We start from the raw sequence: 20,305 nt of genomic DNA on the forward strand, positions 1-20,305 counted from the left end.
GTAGATCTTTTGTTTACTTTATTTCAACCAGTTGGGTTTTATTTGTGCTGATCTATTGTTTTGGAAAATTAAATAAAAAGGCATTAACTGTTAATGGGTGATCCAGGTTGCAGGTGTGACTGCAGGTTAGAGCACTGCTTTTGTACGTGTCAGCAAAGGCACTGAACTTGAATTGCCTCATTAAACACCAAGTAATTGATATAGTAATATTGTAAAAAAAAAAGTCATCCATATCAAGTGTCCCTTTAAGAGACTGTGCTAATAGGTAATGAATACATATTTTAAATAAAAAACATGTGTTTTGTGTAGCTACCTGGCCAATGTCATATGGATATCATTGTGTTCCACAACATCAGTCTTTCCAGAATAAGTGGAATAAGATTCTGCATCTTTATTCTTGGGCACTGTGAGAGTGAACATCTGTGATCCTTGAATCAGTTGGAACCTACACTGTGTCTCCTGTACAAGCAGTGGAAAGTGATGCTGAGATCTTGAAAATAAACTGATCAGAAGTTACTGAATTGCCATCTATGTAACAAGTCTTTCTCTCTCTCACACACAGAGTCCTGGGGTCCTAATTTATTCCCACAGACTTCATTGCCTAGCCCAGCTCTCTCATTTCCTGGGCATTTGGCCAATCATTGCTACCATGCGGCGTGTGTCAGGGCTGGCAATCACTCAGAGAGATGCACAGTGACAGTGATACACTACAGTGCTATTAACACACCCAGGAATCTCCCACCTGTTTCATTTCATTTAGGTCAGGCGGGCCAGGAGTGTGATTTGCACAAAGCCCGGGGGTGGGGGTTACTGAAAATAAATTTTGTCTACATCATCCATCAGACTGTTGATTGGTCCCTGACACAGAGGTTATTTTTTAATTCAGATCTCATCACACCTGAGCTATGATAATTGCATCATGAAACATAAAGAACTACTGTTTGTATAATTTCCACAGCCAAAGGCTTGGTTCACTCACCAGGTGTTTAAGTACTATCCATACTGTCCGCTACCATGGCCACCAATGATAGAAGGCAGTAATGAGTCTGGCAGGTCTAAACTGATATCAGTAATAATGTCAGTGCATCCCCTTGTGCTGCCTTAACCCCAGCTAACGAAAGACCCATTTGCACCTGTCATTCACCGTAAGCCATCTGCCATGCTGGACTACAGCTTTAACCCAGTTTGCTTGCTACAGTGAGGGGAAGGCATAGGTACACTGTATCTTATGATCACAGAGTAATGGAAAAGGCTGTAAGTGTGTGTTACGACCGCAGGACCTCAGTTCTCAGTGCGGTGAAAGTCATGTCTGTTCTGCGCATAGAATCGAAGAGTAGAACACCTACAGCAGAAGCTGAGTCAAGTTGCATTGGCCACAATGTCAGTCCAAGTGACTGCACTGTTGTATGGGGATAAAATGGGACATATGTTCATGTTCATCACAATGGCTACTTTCCCAAATCCCGTGTATCAGTATTCTAACCCCCCAAAGGGCATGTTACCAGGGAGACATAGGGCTCTTGGGAATTTACAAGTGTATTTATAAGTGTATTTATATGCTGTGAGGTGTGAGGGGCTTTGGTGTGTATGTGGTTGGCTTCTGTGGCCTCTGTGAATGTATTGTGTTCTTAAGAGTTAATGGTGGAATAGTAAAAAGTAGAGACCCCCCTCTAGTATTGTGGGGCATTGTGGGGAAATCAGTCTTTAACACCCCCTCACCATGTCCACACAAACAAACACACACACACCACTGTGGAGCTCAGAGGAAGGATACATCCCACTTCCCATCTCCACACCCTGCAGAATGCACCAAAGGAAGGAGGAAAAAATAAGGAAAGCTAGATAAATAAAAAATGGAAGGGCTTTCCAGGTATACAGAACACCCCTGAGCACTGTCCCCAATGAAGAGGCACACATTGCACTCCACAGCCATTCCACTTATTACTATCTTATCAATTCGCAGCAATTCACCACACTGAGGCAGCAGTCATATTTGTGTAGATTATACTATTGCTTTCTCTGGGATATTTTTGATTGGACCCAAAGGGTGGAGAGAGCTTCTCGGGGAACACTTTATAGTTACAGTAAGTTATTGGATAAAGGGAGTAATTTAAACACCATAAAACACATTCACAGTTCATATATGGAGTACAAACAGAAAATGTCCCTTGTGGTGCCCACATTCACTGTAGTAACAACTGCGGTGATTCAGAGCACCTGGAAAAGGGTCCTGTTCCCTGTTAGGTCTGCTTGTCCCACAAATGAAGAGTTGAGGTGGAGTCTGTGGTTGGTGGAGGTGCCACAGTAGGTACTGTAGAAACAGAACAACTGCCTCACTAAGTTGCAGCAGGAGATGTAGCAAAGAATGTTTGGAATGTTTTGAATTTACTGAGCAGTTGGTGATAGAATGAAAAACAGGACAAGAAGGTTGAACTGAGGGGTGTGCATTTATTCCCCCATGAAGAACAGTAGGGAAAGAGACTTTACTTCATTTCAAGGAATAGTGTGGGGAGGTCTTCCTCCACCTTGAGGAGTAGTGGGAGAATTTCTTTCTTCACTGGGTCGAGAGACAGTCCAAGAGTGGGGAAGCACTCTTGGGAGGGCAGGAAACAGGAAGCACAATCTCAGGAATGAATGCCAGACTAATCTGAGAGGAAAATTCCTCTATTCAGCACAGTGCAGGGTGGGAGGCCATTCAGAGGCCTCCCTGCCCCTGCCAATAGCACTAATTCTGCACTGTCCTTGAATGCAACAGTATCCTGTCTCTGACCACCCTCCCTGGATGAACAACTGAAATACCACTTTACACACACAGATGTGCATTCACACACACACACACACATATGCAGACAAACACAGGATTGCACTTGGCCACTCTTAACATTCAGAGGAACAAATTGCTGTTTCATTTAGACATGGGTCATGCCCTTTATGTAAAATGCATCCATTTGTGTCCTTTGAGAACCTTGCAGTCAACTCTCTTCAGATATTTACATAAATCCATACAGAGGACTGTGACTGCATTTATATCAATCTATTGATTTCATGCTGTAAATCCAATCTGGCTTCATCCACATGAACATTTCCATAGAGGGTGTGTTGCTTACACATTCCTTGGTCCATGTCAATATGACTACTGCCTACAGGACGATGGCACCAGGATGCGACATCCATGACATGAGACAAAGCAAACATAGCTGTGAACATTTTGGTTTGGAAACACACAGTAAGAGGCATAATGAATGCATCAACATAAACATCCAAAGAACATCAGTTAAAAAAAAGGTTCATTTCAGTCCAATTGTCCAATAGAGGAACAAGTATTTAAAGACAGCTGCAGTGTCTTATTGCACATGGGTAAGAGCCCCACTCCAGCACACTGCTACTCCTCAGGCACGGTTCACCCAGAGACAGTACAGTCTGGCCTCACAAACACCGCACAACACAAAGAGGGGAAAAACATGTGACAAGGTCACCGTTTGAGCCCTCCACCCCTCCAAAAGGAAGTACACCAGGGCCCCACCCCTCAGAGGAGAAAATACATGATGCATGCACCCTTTGGGGGCCTACCCCTTTGGAGCAAGGAGTTAACAGCATAAGCAGTCTCCAGACAGAATGTTTTTGTCTCTTTTACAAGATGGCACTCATATCTAGCCTTTTATTTTTTTCAGGTGGGTGGTTAGTGTGTGTCATAGGTAGTAATAGGTAGTAAAAGGAGCATTACAGTCAAAGAACCATGTGATGAGAATAAACCTGTGAATGGAGAGCTAAACCGTGCTGTGAATCATAAAATAAGGTATACCCCGAAAGAGCCCTCTACCTCATAATGTCATAATGTTAATAATGGCAATGAGATTATCAGCAGCTGCCCTGTGGTTTCATGGCGCTCCGGAGAGTGGCTCTGGCTCCGCCTCCATTAACACCGCCACAGGCTCCTTCTCCACCTACTCACCTCTGCCTGACGCCTCCGCGCCATGTGACATAATACAATCACAGCAAGGAGACAACGCTGGGAGCCTCAGACCTGAGCCACAGCACCAGCAAAAGCAATTTCTGCACCATCTTCTGAGCCTCAGTGACCTCGCTGCAGGCAGTCTCTGCTCAATGTAAACACATCCATCACATATTAATCAAATAAACCTGAAATGCACACCACAAGTCATTTTTTTTAAATTATTATGCATCAATGCACAAAGAAAATTCTTTTCTCTCATTTCTCATTATTTATATACTATCTATACAGTAGTCCCCGCCCCCAAAACACACATACGCACCACCACCACTCCCAAACATAGAACAAGAACATGCATGTCTCAATCTCTCAGATTGAAACACAGTGTTACATTATAATGGTGTTATGAATAGCGCATATCAATCACACGATTGATATTTTGTAATCAAGTTGAGTGTGTGGTGGGGAAAAAACAACTCAGTAGTGAAAAACATCTCAAAGTGGAACCTCCCCTCTCTCTGACACTAGGTCTCAGTATGTCCAAGGGGCATGATCACAGTGTTATTAGTATCAATATTCATTGACCAGACAAACTGATCCAGGGCGGCTTTGCACATGTAGTAAATACAAGCAAAAAACAGCGGAAGGAGCTGGGGAGGACGTGTGAGGTGCATGCAGTACACCCTGTAATTACTACAATCATTATAATTAAACAGAGCTATCTCAATGGAGTCCATTCACTTGGGCAGGAAATGAAATGAAATGAGTTAGAATATCACAGTGAATGAACCTGAAATTGAGCCAATGTAGGGTGTTGCATCACATTTTCTTTCATGTTGTATGTTTCAAAACAGGGGAGACAGATGCTCTCACAGGTGTAGGTAGGGAAAAGGTAACAGAGATGATCTGCTGATGGACATGACACAAATTGGCATAAATTAATACTAATACAATAACAGGGGAAAAACAGTAAAACATCTTTTTCAACAGAAAAGAGTGTGCAATCTCCAAAATCATGGCAACTAAATAAACCTGCAAATTTACATGCAGCTGTGCAAGACTGCCATTACAAAGGATTTTATTTCTGTCTATTCAGTTGTATTAATTTCAGTGACAGATAAACGCTGAACTTGCGATAATGTATCTGAATGGGAAAAAAAATACTGCATTTGCTCCTCAGGTAAGGCCTAAATGCCACAGCAGTGAGATTGAATGTCCCCCTCATTTAGTGGTTTACACTGCATGATAAATCTGGTGTTTGCATAGATCTGGTAGGTGTATTGCGCGGCGCCAAAGGCACACTTGTGCATCTGTCATTCTTGAGGATAAATGTGTCGGCAGAAAAACAGAGGTGGAGAGCGGAGAGATGAGAGAATGGTTGTGAAGACAGCCAGCCAAGCATGAAGGTTAAACACTCAGGGTTAACATGAATATTAGTCATCAGTTCTCATCGGCTGTCACAAGAGACCACAATTCTCATTAAGGAAGCAGAAAATGTGTTTTTCATTCCCCTTGCAATCACACACACAGACACACGTACACACACACACACAGATGCTGACAGATCATAAATTAAAATATTTGAATTCAATCAACATGCAATTAGTTGGCAGATTGTTCTGAGAGTCCTTGTAATTGCATGCATTTGGCGACCTTTGAGGATCGTAATGGTCAAGGAATTAATGACGTAACAGCGCGGACATGCATGTCTGCATACATCTGCTAATTTCTCTCCCAGTGATGAAATGCATTGTTTGATCTCAGTAAGCATACCTACAGAGGGTTAAAGGGCATCTAGGGCAGGAAATGATCGGTCATTTCATTGTAACAATCTTCTCTTATGTACCTTTGATTGAAACTCAGAAGCAAGTTTCAATCAAACTGAAAATTACCTCTAGAGAAGTTTCAGTGAAACACACACCACACAAATGTCTCTTACAGGCATGTAAATGAAAACATTCGTGATATAAATTCTTGGTGTGCCCAACCAAACATTCTCCACAGGGTTGCTTTAGTCCCAGAACCACCCCAATGTCTTTTAAAAAGAAACTGACTGGGAAGGTCAGGAGGGGCCTGTGGCCAGACAATGGAACCCTGGACTTGCCAGAGATATGTATCACTGTTCTATTCAACAGTGCTCTTGCGTGAATACAGTCTAATGCAGTCACATAGGAGAGATGTGTCCCATGGTTCCTCAAACTCTCTTAGACAGAATGGAGGAGAATATGGAATTTATGGAGCTGCCTGAAGAGACAGGGACACATTCACATGTGCACACCCACATAAGCAAGCACAAATGCAGGCACACATATGTGCACACAATCTGTTGCATCAAAATACTGAGGAATAACAATGATATTTCAGCATGACAAGCCTTCACGCTTAGCTCTGCAACATTATTTTACATTACATTATTGGCATTTAGCAGACACATATCCAGAGTGACTCACATACAGTAGGTTACATGTTTTTTTTACGTTACCCATTTATACAGCTGGATATTTACTGGAGCAATTCTGGGTTGAGTACCTTGCCAACGGGTACTACAGCAATGCCCCAGTGGGGAATCAAGGCAGCAAAATTTCGGTTATCAGCCCTGCTCCTTAACACTATGCTAAACTGCCGGCCTAATGCTGCTGTTTTCCCTCCTTTAGTCAAAAATAATAACAATAAAAAACTTAATATGCCACAAGGTACTCTCACCTTGCTGCCCCACGTACTCAGGCATCGGTTTAACAAGACCAGAACCAGTGTGAAGAGGGAAGGGTAACATCCTGAGGCTCTCTAGAGAGGGGGAGAGCAGGGAATGTCATCTGGCTCAAAGAGAAGCATCAAGATCAATTCCAATTTGGCAGAAATGTGTCTTGAAGAGAAAAGACATCTCTGCTGGGTTATTTGCCATTTCCGACGAGGTACTGTTAACTGGTTTTATATCTAATTGCACATCTTTTAGTGCCGTTTCCTGTCAGGTGCGAGTCATTATCACCACGGCCGCATTCGCCATCCTCTCCATTATTAAACTGCTATCACACACTGGGGCTGGAATCTCATCAAAATTTAGTCACCCAACCGACCGCTCATAATTACAGGGGGATGATAAACTAAATGAGAAAATAGCAGCTCCTTTGATAAGATTAAAATTAGAGACACAGAACTTCACCCTGGCAATGATGGTCTACTTTAAAAGGCACCATTTTAAGTTTATTTTCTCATATTACAACGATATTGTAGGCATTGACTTGCATATGGGATTCAGTAGGTTTGAGGACACAAATTCTGATCAGCTCAGATGTGAGAACTCACTCTGCCATCTACAGGTGGAGAGGCGTAAACACCATTTCCATCTCCTTTAGATAGCAGTAATGGAAGCAATCATTCAATCTTTAATGAATTTAAAAAAAGCTTTCAGAAAGAGAATTAGTTATAACCACATATTGTTATGCAAGTAAAAATAAAGTACAGTCCTGGCTGACAGAGAGCTTATGAATGAATGGAGCATTAATCAGACAATAAAGGCACATTGTATGACTGAAAGGTGCTCAATACCCTTGAACATGGCCACTGCTTCAGTGCTGTTGGCTACCTGAAGATGAGAATTTCCCACAGACTAAAGCAGGCAAAGGTAATTAAGTGCCACTTTAGAGAGAAAGACATGAGGATCATTCTGTCACTCTGCCTGTCTGAGAGAAAAGTCCTTGCATGCTTTTTACTTCCTCTGGAGGACAAAACGGACACCTGCGATTCTATTGGCTTTTTGTCGATACGAGAGCATTCATCACTACATCTTTATAAGCTTTGCAGACGCCTTCATAGAGGGTGACTCCAAGTGCTACATCTTCTCTTACCTGTTCTGACAGCTTGATCATTACTGGAACTACTGAGATGTAGCAGCTAAGCGCTTTGCTCAGGAATTCCTCAATGCTCTCCCACTTCTGGTTCTCAGAGTGAGTTTCCAGACCAGTACATAGCCAGTTCATAACCATCAACATCATTAAGGTAATGACCAAACCTGGGAATGTATGCCACGTTTACCTCGAAAAACATTTACAACAGAGAGGGGAAAAAACTAACATTTCCATAACATTTTGAGTCACACTCGCATGCAAATCATCTTAATCTTGGGTATTCAATAAAAGGTAGTCAAGAGAAATCCCATTAAAAGTATATTTAATATGCAACACAGAGCTTCAGAAAACATGAAAACACTCTAGAAAGGAACTTGTTTCTCACAATGGTTTGACCTGTCAGTCCTTGAAGGTGAAATGAAGTAGTGTTTCACATACTCCTGTCCTGGCACCTGTGCCATTTTATCTGTTCTGGCACCTGTGCCACACCACATTCGTTTTGGAGATGTGGTGACAGAGAATAACGGGACCATGTGTCCATCTGTCCTGGTGCGGAGATCTGTGTTATTGCACCGCAGGGAGACTGGCTCATTCTCCATCTGATCTCCAGACAAGTGAGAAGGTCAGATTGAGTGTTTGTAGAAAGAGAGCAGGTCATCCAGGCTCTGGCCCTGAGGAAGACTCTGGGAGGAAGCCTCGGGTGAACTCTGGGACTGCTCTGAGCTCGTCTGCCAGGTCCCTTCCCCGCGTCCTTTCCCTTGAGCCCCTGACCACCTGAAGGCGAGCTTCTGCTTGTCCTGGTCCACCCCCCGTCCATGACCCTGCCTCCTCTCATCACTGAAGTATGCTGCAGGAGGGGCAAACTCCACCTCCCGTTCATCCCGCCGTTTGCTGGTCCAATGGCCGAAAGAGAACTCTGACAGAGGAAACCACACTGCAGTCACAGCAATGAATTCATACAGGACACAGCAGGGAATTCATACAATTTGCAAAACAGCTAGAAACACAGAAATAGCCTGGACCTGCACTTGGGTAACATGCCGTATTCTGAAAAGACTGCGATCATAAACTGCAGACCATCTCCCTATTCAGACAAGGCTCTGTCCCTATTGATTCCATGTTGACCTCTAGTGGTGACCAGTGGTTACTGCATGAAATTGATATGAAGTGATATGAAAACAACACTGAAATCTCTCCTCCCATTAAAACAGACAGTTCAGACAGTGTGTCTCTAGCTTGTGTGTATCAGGCAGGTCATAGTTCACGGTGATATTGTACTGCATGTGGAAGTTGCTGTGCATTCCTTCCAAAATGAATATTACCTTTGCCCCTGTCCCACTCCCGGACATGTGGGACACCCGGCCTCGTGTCCCTCCTCTCCTGGATCTCCACCACCACTTTTTTCGGCGCAGGAGCTGCAGGGGGCTCCTCAGATGGCGGCATGGGGCCAATCAACTCCTCCTCGTCTCCTTCCCCTGAGAGGAACACCACAGAAAACAGACCTTCAGCCAATGACAAACAACTCACTGAGAAAACTGACCCCAGACCAGTAAGGTGACTCAAGCCTTTTTGTGAGCCTTCAGCCTCTCCATTAGTTCTAGGCTGCAGAATGAGAAGAATGAAAAAGCTCCACACAGTTTAGTGTGGATGACTAGCATGCACTATGGGCTGTTCTTAAGCTCACGCTTTCTGGTGAAACACTGCAATCCCTATGGTGCCACTACAAAGCGCACCTTCATTCTCTTCTGCCTCCAGCTCTTCCTCTGTGCTATCCAGCTTGGCCTTCTTCATCTTCCTCTGCCTCACCTTGGCCAGCCGGGCCTCCAGCAAGGCCTTGCGCTTCTCCTTCAGCTTGTCTCGTTTGCTGCGCTGATCAGTGGTCTGCAAGACAAGGGCTGATACGTACAGATGCAATTCACAGTACTCCTCACCTCCACCAATCACTGTGCAGAGTGAGGGAGTCACCCATTTTGTCTCAGGAAGACTCACCTGCTCTTGGGGGGTAGGGGGACTCACATGCTCTCTCTTAGGGACTCACCTGGTCTCTCAGCATGTCGAGTGTTTCCCGCTGCTTTCTGCGGAGTTCCCCATCCTGAGCGAAGGCAAAATACCCCACACCCAACTCCCGAGCCTCTGTATCACATTAACAACAAAAAAAAATACAGTGAATACAGGGCAGCCGGGTGGCACAGTAGTGAAGAGCAGGGCTCTTCACCCCAAGGTTACACACTGTAGAAAATATGTAGTTTGTAAAAATAAGCACTGATTGTTGTGTTGCATAATGTTTGTCTGACTAATAGATAACTGGTGTAAGACAATGTAACATATAGCATCCTATCTGGGATTTGAACCCACAATCCAGGGCCATGACCATTCCTTTCATATTGCTACTGGAATCATGTGGCTACCTCCCTCATCCGCTCTCTTCTCTTCCCCCTCATTTCACCTTTTTCTCTGATGTCTTCATAGTGCACCGGCCCCACCGGCCTCTTCAGCGCCTCCTCTTCCTCCCTCTCCCACTCTTGGCGCTGCAGTTCTCTGCGCATGTCCTCCGACAGCAGGGTTTTCCCTCCTGCCTCATGCCTGCAGAGATAGCAAGGGTAAGAGCCCTGCACTGGAGGCTTTGAGCATCAGCAATGCTGACTCTGCTGTCCTCCAAGCCATGGCTTTAAGCCTGCATCGGGGTGAGCTAGACCAACAAAAGCCTAGCCTTACTCACTAGCAGCAGCAGACCTGCCTCCATCAGCCTGCCTTGCATTCACATCTAGTTGCAACCATACATTACCTGAGTATGTAAGGCCTGCAGGGAAGAGCACTGCCTGTTGCCCGCTCTTCCCATATATGTAATGACAAAGGTCTACTGCTTGCTGACTGTGCAGGGGAAACACCCGCGGCTTTTGACTGCTTGGCCTCTGTGCATGCATTATCTCAGTCTGAAGCTAGTTGGTCACTAAACATGTGTTCATGCCTGACACAAGATCAGGTGCACAATGAGGGGAAGGAAGGAGGTAGCGAGCAGACCACCAACACCCCATCACACTTCAGCCAGCGGTCTCTCATTAGTCCTTACCTCCTACCCTGAAGTTCTAGGTCCATCTTCTGGAACCCTGGAAGATCCTTCTTCATGCACCTCCGAGATCGCCCCAGGGCATCAACATAGTCCACCCTGATGGGACAGAAGAGTAATGTTTCACGGCTCCATCCTTTGCAGTGGGTGGGTGATGTGTTCAGAGGGGTAAGACAATGTCCTGTACCATTCCTCCTCTGGGTTTTGAGGGGGAGGGATTGGGGGGACATCTTCTGAGCCCTCCCCCTGCTCCTGCTCTGATCGCTGTCTCTCACAGCATGTCTGCAGCTCCCTCTTCTGGTCAATAATCTTCTGTGTGAAGTCCACCAGGAACAGGCTCTCAGACTCCTCATCTGACACAAGCAACCAAAAACACAGGCAAACCATCCATGAAAGTACAAACACACACTACTCTTTGGACTGGAAAACAAGGATTCCTCTGTGTCCTAAAAAGGCAGCAAGCTTAAAAAGACCTGAAATTACTAGAGGATAAAAAGTGGAGGAGAGGAGAAAAAAGTGAAATGACTTCCCCCATCGGTTCAAAAGTGCAAAATTAGGGTTGTTCATTACATTGGTTTATTGCAGTGAAAATTCTACCTTTAAATATACTTTCACCTAATTTTTCCACTGCCTCCCTGTGGTCACTATAATTATGACCAATATAATGTTAACTAAAATGTTTAAGATTAAATATAACAAATAAGATAATACTGACAGTCTTAACAAAGGACCATGCCATTTACAGCACAATTATGACATCATCTAGCTAGTGTTAACATAGCTTTTCAGTAGTGAAACTAATACTCTTGCCATAGTCAGGGAAAGGAGAATTAAAACGTTCACAGCAAAATACACTCAAATATCCCTCAGTCTTGACAAAAATCTCCCCAATCTACTGATACACCCTTCCCATCATGCACTTTCAAGAAATTTAAGTTGTTGTGGGAATTGTAGGCAAACAGCCATTGCTGTAGGTTTGAGCTTCAGAAAACACTGTACCTGGGAAGTCTCCTTTGGTCATCTGCTCGTACAACTTGGCCTTCTCCTCAAGCTTTCGTCTAACACAGGAAAAACAAGGCTGTTGTGGAACTTATTTCGATTCTCCATATTGTGTACAGTTAGAACTGACAGAAACATGTTAAGTGAGAGTATACAAAAGCTAAGAGAAAGTACCGATATCCCTACATTTACAAATTATAACACTGGCAAAGTTGTTGACAACTCCATCACAAATGAATGGACGAATCTAAATGTACATAGCAAATGCACTTAAAAAAACTAGTTTCTGCATTGGCACCTAACAAGCACGGTCTGTTCTCCAGGGTAGTCATGGAAAAAGCAAGAAACTACAATTAACCAGCTATCCAACTTGTCTTTATGTTAAATGTAACAAAGACGGGCACACACTTTGCCTTGTCCAGCGTATTCTCCTCCTCTGCAGCCTGTTCCACATCTTTTTGCGCCCGGGCCGACACCCCCTCGTTCTGCTTGGTCCAAACATTCGGCTTCTGCGGAGCCCACCACAACCACACCGTGATCTCACAAGTCGGCACATGAACGACACCCAGGCATATGTGTACACTCGATTTCCGAACCAAGTGACAAATCCAACATTGCACTGTTAGGATTACAATAACGGTTAGATTGCAGCTGGTGAAATCACCTCAGTGGTTATTATCACACGTACCTTTATTTTAGTTTTTGGTTTCAAAGGAACCCCTCCATCATGACCTAGTTTTTCCTGTTTGAATTCTTCCTGCTTTCTGTAGAGTTCAGCTTTGAGATCAACCAGCTGTAAAACACAAACAATAAGATTAAATGTAGCTATTCAACATTAGCTTCCTAACTAGGTAGCCAAATAACATGGCTAAACATATTTTAAAGCGCTTTAATTGCGGCGAAAAATACGTGTCTACCGGCGTACAACTCACCGATGCAGCTGTTACATCATATTGCTTTTTCTTTTTATCCATTTTAAGTATATTTCAGCTAACCTTGCGACAGCAGTAAACACTACTTAGCTACACATTTCCGCCATGTTGATATGGTCACAGAACCCTAGGCGTCACGAATATTATCGTTCCTGCCTCCTACTGGTATGGAGTAAAAATGCATTTTAGTGGTACTGTGGTAAAAATACATAAAAGCAGAAAAAGTAGTGGTAGTTTCACCATTGTGGTGTAGGTCTAATGTTCTGCTGTCTTTGCTTGTTACAAATTCCAATTAGGTCATGACACGACTGATGAACTGTATTTTTCTTAGTCTACATACAGCTTAAAAATGTATGATACCACTAAAATGAGGTGTTGATTGCCTAAAATTTTGCAATTGTCTTATTTAGCAATTAGTGACAAAACTGTGGTATTTTTGCTCTTGAATGTTGGAAAGCTGAAGCAGATTTTTATACTGTAAGGCATTTTGTGCACAGTATCACCATGGAATCATTCTATGGTCAGAGAAGGAAACACAAACTGAACAAGTTTCATATAGTCACAAACTGAAAGACCTGAATAGACTGGAGGAACTGAACATATGCATGCTTGCACACACATAAATACACACAAACATAGTTCTTTCCATGTTTTTCATAAATTGTACATTTCTGTAGAGGATTACGCATACAGAAAAGTAAATAGAAAAAATTGTGCTTGTGGCAACAGAAAAAATTGGCCTACTTGCAGCCACAGGCAGGAAATTACACATGTAACTACTAATGTACACTATGTGCCCCTGCACATATATTGATTTGATTGATTGACTAACTGGAACCATTATGAAATTTGTTTAACATAATCCAGACCCACTCAGAGCAGGGACATAATTTTTCAGTTGTACTTGTTCCATGTTAATTTTATTATTTCTCAATGAATTTGAGGCTAAATTGTACTCATAACACATGCTCCAATTTATAGATGAATTGGTTACAAGAATGTAAAACATTACATTATAGGATCACTTCCCTACATTTACTCTAATGGGAACACAATGAACCAACAGCACTGGCAAAGACATGAGAAAGGACTCTGCTTTGTCAAGCTGTTATATGAATATGTAACATGACCACTTCAATACCATTAGCTCTGTGAGTTGTAGATAGCCTCCTATGTCTCATTCCTCTTCTTTCTCTTATGTTGGAGGAATTGTCAAGAAGAGTTGCGTTCTTTGTACAAAATAGTAGTTCAGATTATTTCTCTCAGTAGAGGATCCATTATGTTTGAACAGAGCCAAACAGCTAGCATAAGGGAAGAACGTCTTTCAAATTGGCATGCTAGTTTCTATCAGGCAAACCTCCCAGTTTTTCAAACAACTAACCGCAAGTGATCCTGAAGAGCATCTAATGCTGTTCTCTCCAAATGATCATTCATTTATTTCATAACTATCATTACCACATACATCTGAATACAGGTTTAAGATACAGATATTTGAAGTTGTCTTATGGTGGTCAATAAGAATTTAAAAATAAAACACAGGGAAAATGATAGCTGGACATGGTAAGCATGTGCCATTTCATTGGCTTTGTTCCAAAAGTAATACTTGCACGAACCCCTACCTACCCACTACCTAGAACCCCTGTAATATTTCTATTTAAACATGTAAAGAAAACAACACATTTGCTGACCCTTTAAAAATGGAAAAAAAATCATGTTAATCATAAATATCATGTTCACAACGATTGCAATCTCTTAAAAAGCTTCCAAGAGCTTTTATAATTTAATTGCTTTTCACACTTCTTCTGGGAAAAGAAAACCCAATTATGATAATGGGTGAGAGGCTGATCAGACTTTCAATTTTAATCTTATGCAAAGACTCATTCAAACAGGATGAAAGCAACTACAGAGGGGGGAGAAGGACAGAGTTCCACTTATGCTACGTGGGCAGTTTTTATCAACTGCAGCTTTGAAGAAGAAGTGTGGGGTTCTCCATTTATGGCATCAAACTACATATTTTGTCAAGAATCAGACAGACGATCATGAACTGAATGCACATGGAAGTGAATTGTTCTGTGTCCTGGTTCACCTAGATTCCTGCGGCTTTTGCAGTGCCCCCACTGTACTCAATGTTCTGGCCCATACTGAAAGCAGTAGGCACAGACTCCAGAGCAGAAGGGACTAAAACATCAACAAGACACTCATACACGATCCTTTAAATCTATATACCACACAGTATGGAGGGTCCTCTCTGTGACAGAAAACTGACTGACTGGTTCTTACAGCACTGGGAGTGCGACTGTGCAACCCACATTTCTCACAATACAGCTGACGGGTACAGCTGATGAGCCAATCAGAGAGCCCGCATGGATTGAGCTATGTTATCTCTGAGCTCTCTCACTCAATGTTTTGTAGTTGTTTGGGTAAGCACGCTGGCCAATGCATCCTGCTTATAAGGTAGGGACGCCTCACTTTAAATTTCATTGTGTGAATCGTCTGAAACATTGCAGAATGAGTCCCCAGGACTACATTAGGTACACACTGATGTGATCCACTGCTTCAGTTTGGCTGCACCCTGAGAGGTTCCATCAACTGTAGTTGGAAATAAAAGCAGAGGGAGTCTTTGTTTGGGAGACCTGTGGACACAGCTGTGCACACATACATAAAAAGGTTTAGCTGCTGGTAGTTTGACATGAAGTGCAGGGTCCGAGGCTGAAATTCATTACCCTTCCAATTACTGCTAGGGCAGTCATCTATCTGACAGGCACCCTCATCCAAGGTAACTTACAGAGAATTGATGGGTCCAGGTACAATGCAGAGAGCAGAACAAGAAAATAGGCCAACATTCCAATTTACTATTTGTAGTGGTTGTCCCTGCATCGTTTAATTGTCAATATTCTTCTAGTTCATTCTTCAGCTATTACCTGTGACAAAATAAAACTCACTTCAGATCAAAACTACAATCCAAATCAATTGCCACACATTGTGATAAACAGAATACTTTGTTAATGTATAGTAACTTTTCCATCCTGAATGTTTGAAGAATGTCATTGTAAGAGCCAAGCACTGGCTGAGGACATCCATTGCTTTTACACATGGGGCCACAGAATAAATACAAAACTGCATCTCTAAAAACAAGAATGGTTCATCATGAATATGCCAATTGCTGTGAACTTAAAATGTAACACAGGTTCCTATAATGCACATAACTTTAGTATTAAATTTCTCCTATATGCTAATGGTGGCTCAAATGTCAACATATGTCATATTGATCAATTATATTTCAACTTGTTTTTAAATATCAGGAAGACGAGATTGAGAGCGAGTGAGAGGCAAATTCTCCTAAACCAGAAATCCTAAATCTTGGTCATCGTCTGTCCTCACCATCTCACCCCCCACCCCCACAGAACCCTTCATAAAAGTAAAATACATCACCTTTCCTTGTAACCTAGAGATGAGTCTCACAGTTCCAGCACTGTGTATGCAGTGCAAACATACAAATATTTGTTTATGAAATACAGCTTGCATAAACCTCTCTTTCATCAAGCCAGTCTCTTTGTGCTCCTCTCACCTCGAATAGCTAACAAAGTGATGCAGTGGACAGTAACCCACAAAGTTTCAAGAAAAGGGACGCGGGCAGCCATTGATTCTAAAACATTCGTTTTCAGGCAATCCATCTGATGTGGTGCATCAACATGACTTCCATCCTGACCAGCAGTAAAAGCAGCAAGTATGCATCTGCGTTTATCGAATTTCTTATGTGACCCACTTTCACTGCCGCTCGGTCTGCACCACTGCTGTGGAAGAGATGATGAGCTCCATCAATCATTGTGAGAGGAAAAAGCACAGAACTTCTTACAGCTTCCTGAGTATGTCTTCAAGATACATTTGGTACACACAGATGTGACCCAGAAAAATTACACCCATTTGCTTTATGTAAGCACATTATATTCAGAAGATTATATACACATCTCTCTCTTTGCAGTCGGAACGCGCAAAGTACAGTGATTTAGTACACGATGGGAGACGCATAATAAATGGTAGGACATGAGGCAGGGGGCAGCAATTCTCACTCACCATACAAATTCAGATACACAGTATTCATTTGGCAGGTTAATCTTAAAGTTTTTACTCACCTTTTTCAGTCTACTTACTGAGCTGCATGACCACAACTGCACACAGGATGGTGCTGTTCAGTGACATTCCCACACCTCTTTTCATCAGTCACTTACATCAGATAAGCATGGGACTGTGACGTCTGTCAACCAATGTATTGTTTCCGAAACTGCACCATAAAAATGATGGTCTATGCAGTGTATGCTGAAGTATTGGGGCAGCAATGTATTGGGGTGATCAAGAAAATGGACATTTAACCAGGTTGCAGCTTTCTGGGAATGTGGAAACTGGTATTTAACTGAATTGCCTCTGTGAATAAATCAACAAAAATGTAAAAGGTGATCTATGTATGTTGCCATGAATAAGATGGTCATCCTCTGACGCAGACTGCATCTCAGTTCCACCTCTAACCCCACCCCCTAACACTCCTCTCCTTTGTTCCTCAGAAAGGGTCAAAGGTGAAAGTTGTGTCCCTTGTGTCAGGGAGTTACAGCCAAAACCTTTGTTGTTTGTCCCCCACTTAGCATTGGCCCAAAGGTTAATAGGTTATGTCAAGGGAAAGATGAAAAATGTCCTGAACACACTGAAATTCAGGGCCCCAATTCAGCTGTATAGTATTTTTGAAACCCTTGCAAAAAGAGGTCTTTCTGAAGTATTGCAAGCAATAAAAAAACACTAAGGATGACAAGCAATATCACAGAAAAAACATACATTACATACCAGCTAAAATAGACAAGATGGAGGCAACTCTAACCTTTACCAATACCACAAAAACAGAACACAAACCCACTGCAAATGCCTTAAATGTATTATTAAAATGTATTTAGTATAATACCACAAAACAGAACATATGCCTGTTGCAAATGCCTTAAATGTATTTTTATAATGCATTTCAATAGCAAATGAAATATATATTATAATTCAGGGTACAAAAGAATACATTTTTCAGAGGTTAAAAGCAGCTTGCCCCAAAATGGACCATTCCTTTCACTTGCTCAGATGAAACATGTCAAGTGACAAAAAAAATTACATACATACATATACATATATATATATATATATATATCACCAACTGGTACCATACCAGGGAAAATAAGGGTTTAATCTCAGTCCCCGCTCCAGAGCACAGAGTTGAATCGTTTTACACACTGCGCACACGCACAAATCACAGTTGGCTGAAATTCACATTCCCCAGCAATTTCAAATGATTTGAGCTGTGGGGCTTTTATCTGCATTGCATAAGAATAAAGAAAATATTCCCTGCAGAACACTATGCAGGAATGCATCTCTTATGTACATATTAGTAGTACATTTAATCATTTCAACATTATTGCACTCATTCTGAAAATCATACTTGTAGTAAAATAACTACCATACTTCAGAAGTAAACCCACAACCACAATAAAGAATTAAACATCAACTCCTGACCATGGTCTTGGGTTCAGCATCTTCCTTTAACAGTGTTGTCTTATTTTCTGTCTGAACTGTGGATGGAATATCCTCATTTTAGGACACTAAAGTAGTCTAATATCCAGCAGAGAAAGCTACACATATTAGGAGAAAATAAGATATATAGCTGAGCAGTGTATAAAAAAGTGCACTTTCCATTAGGTCTGGTGTTGTCTGGTGTTGTAAAACTCAATAATAGTTTGAACTAAAAGGGTTCTATACAGTCAGAAAACAGGTCACAGACCTGTTTTTAATCACTCTGATGGAGATCAGCTTTTACATGTTTTAATTCTGCCACAGATTCATGTTTGCCAGCACATCTCTTTCCCAGCCTTTTGTCCAGCAGTTTATTTTGTAATAATGTGCATTTAGTGTGTATTTAACAAACAGGTAAAAGGTCGTTTTGTCAGCTACTGTTTTGCTGCGCCTCCCTCTCCTCGCGAAGCCGCTGTTCCACCTTCAGCGAGATCCGCCGCAGGTCCTTCAGCACGTTGGGGCAGTCCTCCAGGTCCTCCTGGAGACACCGCGCGATCTCCAGCTTCCGGTAGTCCTCCGGCTTCACGAGGCGTCGCACCACCTGGAGGGAGCGTTCCTTCAGGCTGAGGACTGAGGGGGCCAGACACAAGGGTGTTACACAAATGCTAATCACACCTGTTAACACAGACGATCCACTACAAGTTACAAAAGAAGTGATGTGAATTCGCGCAGGTGAGTTTGACAATCATAGCTAAGCAGAGATGCTATTGGAAGGTAAAATACAGAGCTAACTTTAAAATCCTCCACAACTGCTAACTATGGTATTCACATCTCAGCAGCGCAAGCAGTCCACGATGTTCGCCCATTTAACTCACCCCAGGGTGCGACGGGTATCTTGCAGATAAAACGTAACATTTTTACCGTAACAGGTCTACTTATATGAGAAAGGAGCTTAACCACCATCTTTAAATACCCACAATGTACTCGATTGAACCCCAGCTGTGGCTGTAGAAAAACTTCTGAGTAACACTAGCACACATCTAAACATTTGCAACATAACAAGCGCCTACCTGGCAATGTGATGTTCACCAGCACGTACTGGTCGTTAGTAGCTTTTGGAAGGAACACCTCCTTGCCGTTCACCACCATTGGCTCATCCGTCTCTGCGTCTCTGAACAACCACGGATGACCTGAAGCAGAATAGGGGAGCAACAGGTAATGATCGAAATATGGAAAGTTGACACACCTGCTGGTCCGTGTTTCATACACAGACTTGTTAGCTACATCAACTACGTGCAGGCCTGCATATGATGATTACACGGGGGAGTTTAAATCCCTTAAAAAAATAACGCACGAAACGCACAACAATAAAGCACGTCTAGTTCCCAATACCACACAATTGCACTACACTTACCAACGAATGTCGTCATTTTTGTCCCGGTGCCTGGCTGTAAAGGGCCATATGGTTGCGGTTCCCCTTTGAAATTAATCCACACGGGTAGGACTACACGGGGGCTTCTGTTGTAAAATATAAGGTGCGACCGTATGCGACTGCGTAGCGATCTCACCAGCGGGAGACGTTCCCCAGGCTGCTCTGGGGCTTCTTGGGGCATGGTGTCTCCACGTACGGCTACCTGTTAACTGTTAGCTACAACCAGGTCGCGTCCAATTAAACAAGTCCTTCCTAACCAGCCAGCGAGCAAACGTTTGTGTTATATAACAATAAACTTAGCTAAGCATAGCTACTTGATGCAACAGCTAGCTAGCTAACGTTAGGCGCTGCAAATCAGCCAACTATCTACGTTCACTAATTAAACAAACTTAGTCTTACAAAGCTACTGTTACAAAGTTAGTGTTTATTAGCTACGTTACAGCTAGACAATGCCTGACATCAGTCTCCCTACAGTCCTTGTTTTTGTTTTCACCATGTAGCTGGTATTCGCTAGCTTCCTTCCCGTCTTTTCCGCTAAGA

General features: G+C 42.7%; 2 protein-coding genes across 2 annotated transcripts; both read right to left on the reverse strand.

Annotated features, from left to right (window-relative positions):
• Positions 1-8,111: 8,111 nt before the first annotated feature.
• Positions 8,112-12,894, reverse strand: ccdc174 (coiled-coil domain containing 174). The gene is made up of 11 exons (XM_036531862.1): positions 12,796-12,894; positions 12,552-12,656; positions 12,272-12,372; positions 11,864-11,922; positions 11,052-11,217; positions 10,868-10,963; positions 10,244-10,380; positions 9,836-9,930; positions 9,531-9,678; positions 9,120-9,272; positions 8,112-8,713 (listed from the first exon to the last, which is right to left on the reverse strand). The coding sequence occupies exons 1-11, from the start codon at positions 12,835-12,837 to the stop codon at positions 8,421-8,423; spliced, it is 1,395 nt and encodes a 464-aa protein (XP_036387755.1). The 5' UTR covers positions 12,838-12,894; the 3' UTR covers positions 8,112-8,420.
• A 4,936-nt stretch (positions 12,895-17,830) lies between these two features.
• vhl (von Hippel-Lindau tumor suppressor) lies at positions 17,831-20,284 on the reverse strand. The gene is made up of 3 exons (XM_036531892.1): positions 19,748-20,284; positions 19,404-19,523; positions 17,831-18,963 (listed from the first exon to the last, which is right to left on the reverse strand). The coding sequence occupies exons 1-3, from the start codon at positions 19,944-19,946 to the stop codon at positions 18,764-18,766; spliced, it is 519 nt and encodes a 172-aa protein (XP_036387785.1). The 5' UTR covers positions 19,947-20,284; the 3' UTR covers positions 17,831-18,763.
• Between the last annotated feature and the right edge of the window lie 21 nt (positions 20,285-20,305).

This window comes from Megalops cyprinoides, chromosome 6 (assembly GCF_013368585.1).
Source record: "Megalops cyprinoides isolate fMegCyp1 chromosome 6, fMegCyp1.pri, whole genome shotgun sequence".
NCBI classification, from domain to species: domain Eukaryota; kingdom Metazoa; phylum Chordata; class Actinopteri; order Elopiformes; family Megalopidae; genus Megalops; species Megalops cyprinoides.

Excerpts from the sequence above, each read along its gene's own strand:
- ccdc174 (XM_036531862.1), bottom strand. The coding sequence starts at position 12,837 with ATGGATAAAAAGAAAAAGCAATATGATGTAACAGCTGCATCG. Across the intron at positions 12,657-12,795 it reads ATGATGTAACAGCTGCATCG|CTGGTTGATCTCAAAGCTGA; the intron begins GTGAGTTGTACG and ends TGTGTTTTACAG. Across the intron at positions 9,679-9,835 it reads TCGACATGCTGAGAGACCAG|ACCACTGATCAGCGCAGCAA; the intron begins GTGAGTCCCTAA and ends CTTGTCTTGCAG.
- vhl (XM_036531892.1), bottom strand. The coding sequence starts at position 19,946 with ATGCCCCAAGAAGCCCCAGAGCAGCCTGGGGAACGTCTCCCGCTGGTG. Across the intron at positions 19,524-19,747 it reads AAAAATGACGACATTCGTTG|GTCATCCGTGGTTGTTCAGA; the intron begins GTAAGTGTAGTG and ends ATTCTGCTTCAG. Across the intron at positions 18,964-19,403 it reads GGTGAACATCACATTGCCAG|TCCTCAGCCTGAAGGAACGC; the intron begins GTAGGCGCTTGT and ends TGGCCCCCTCAG.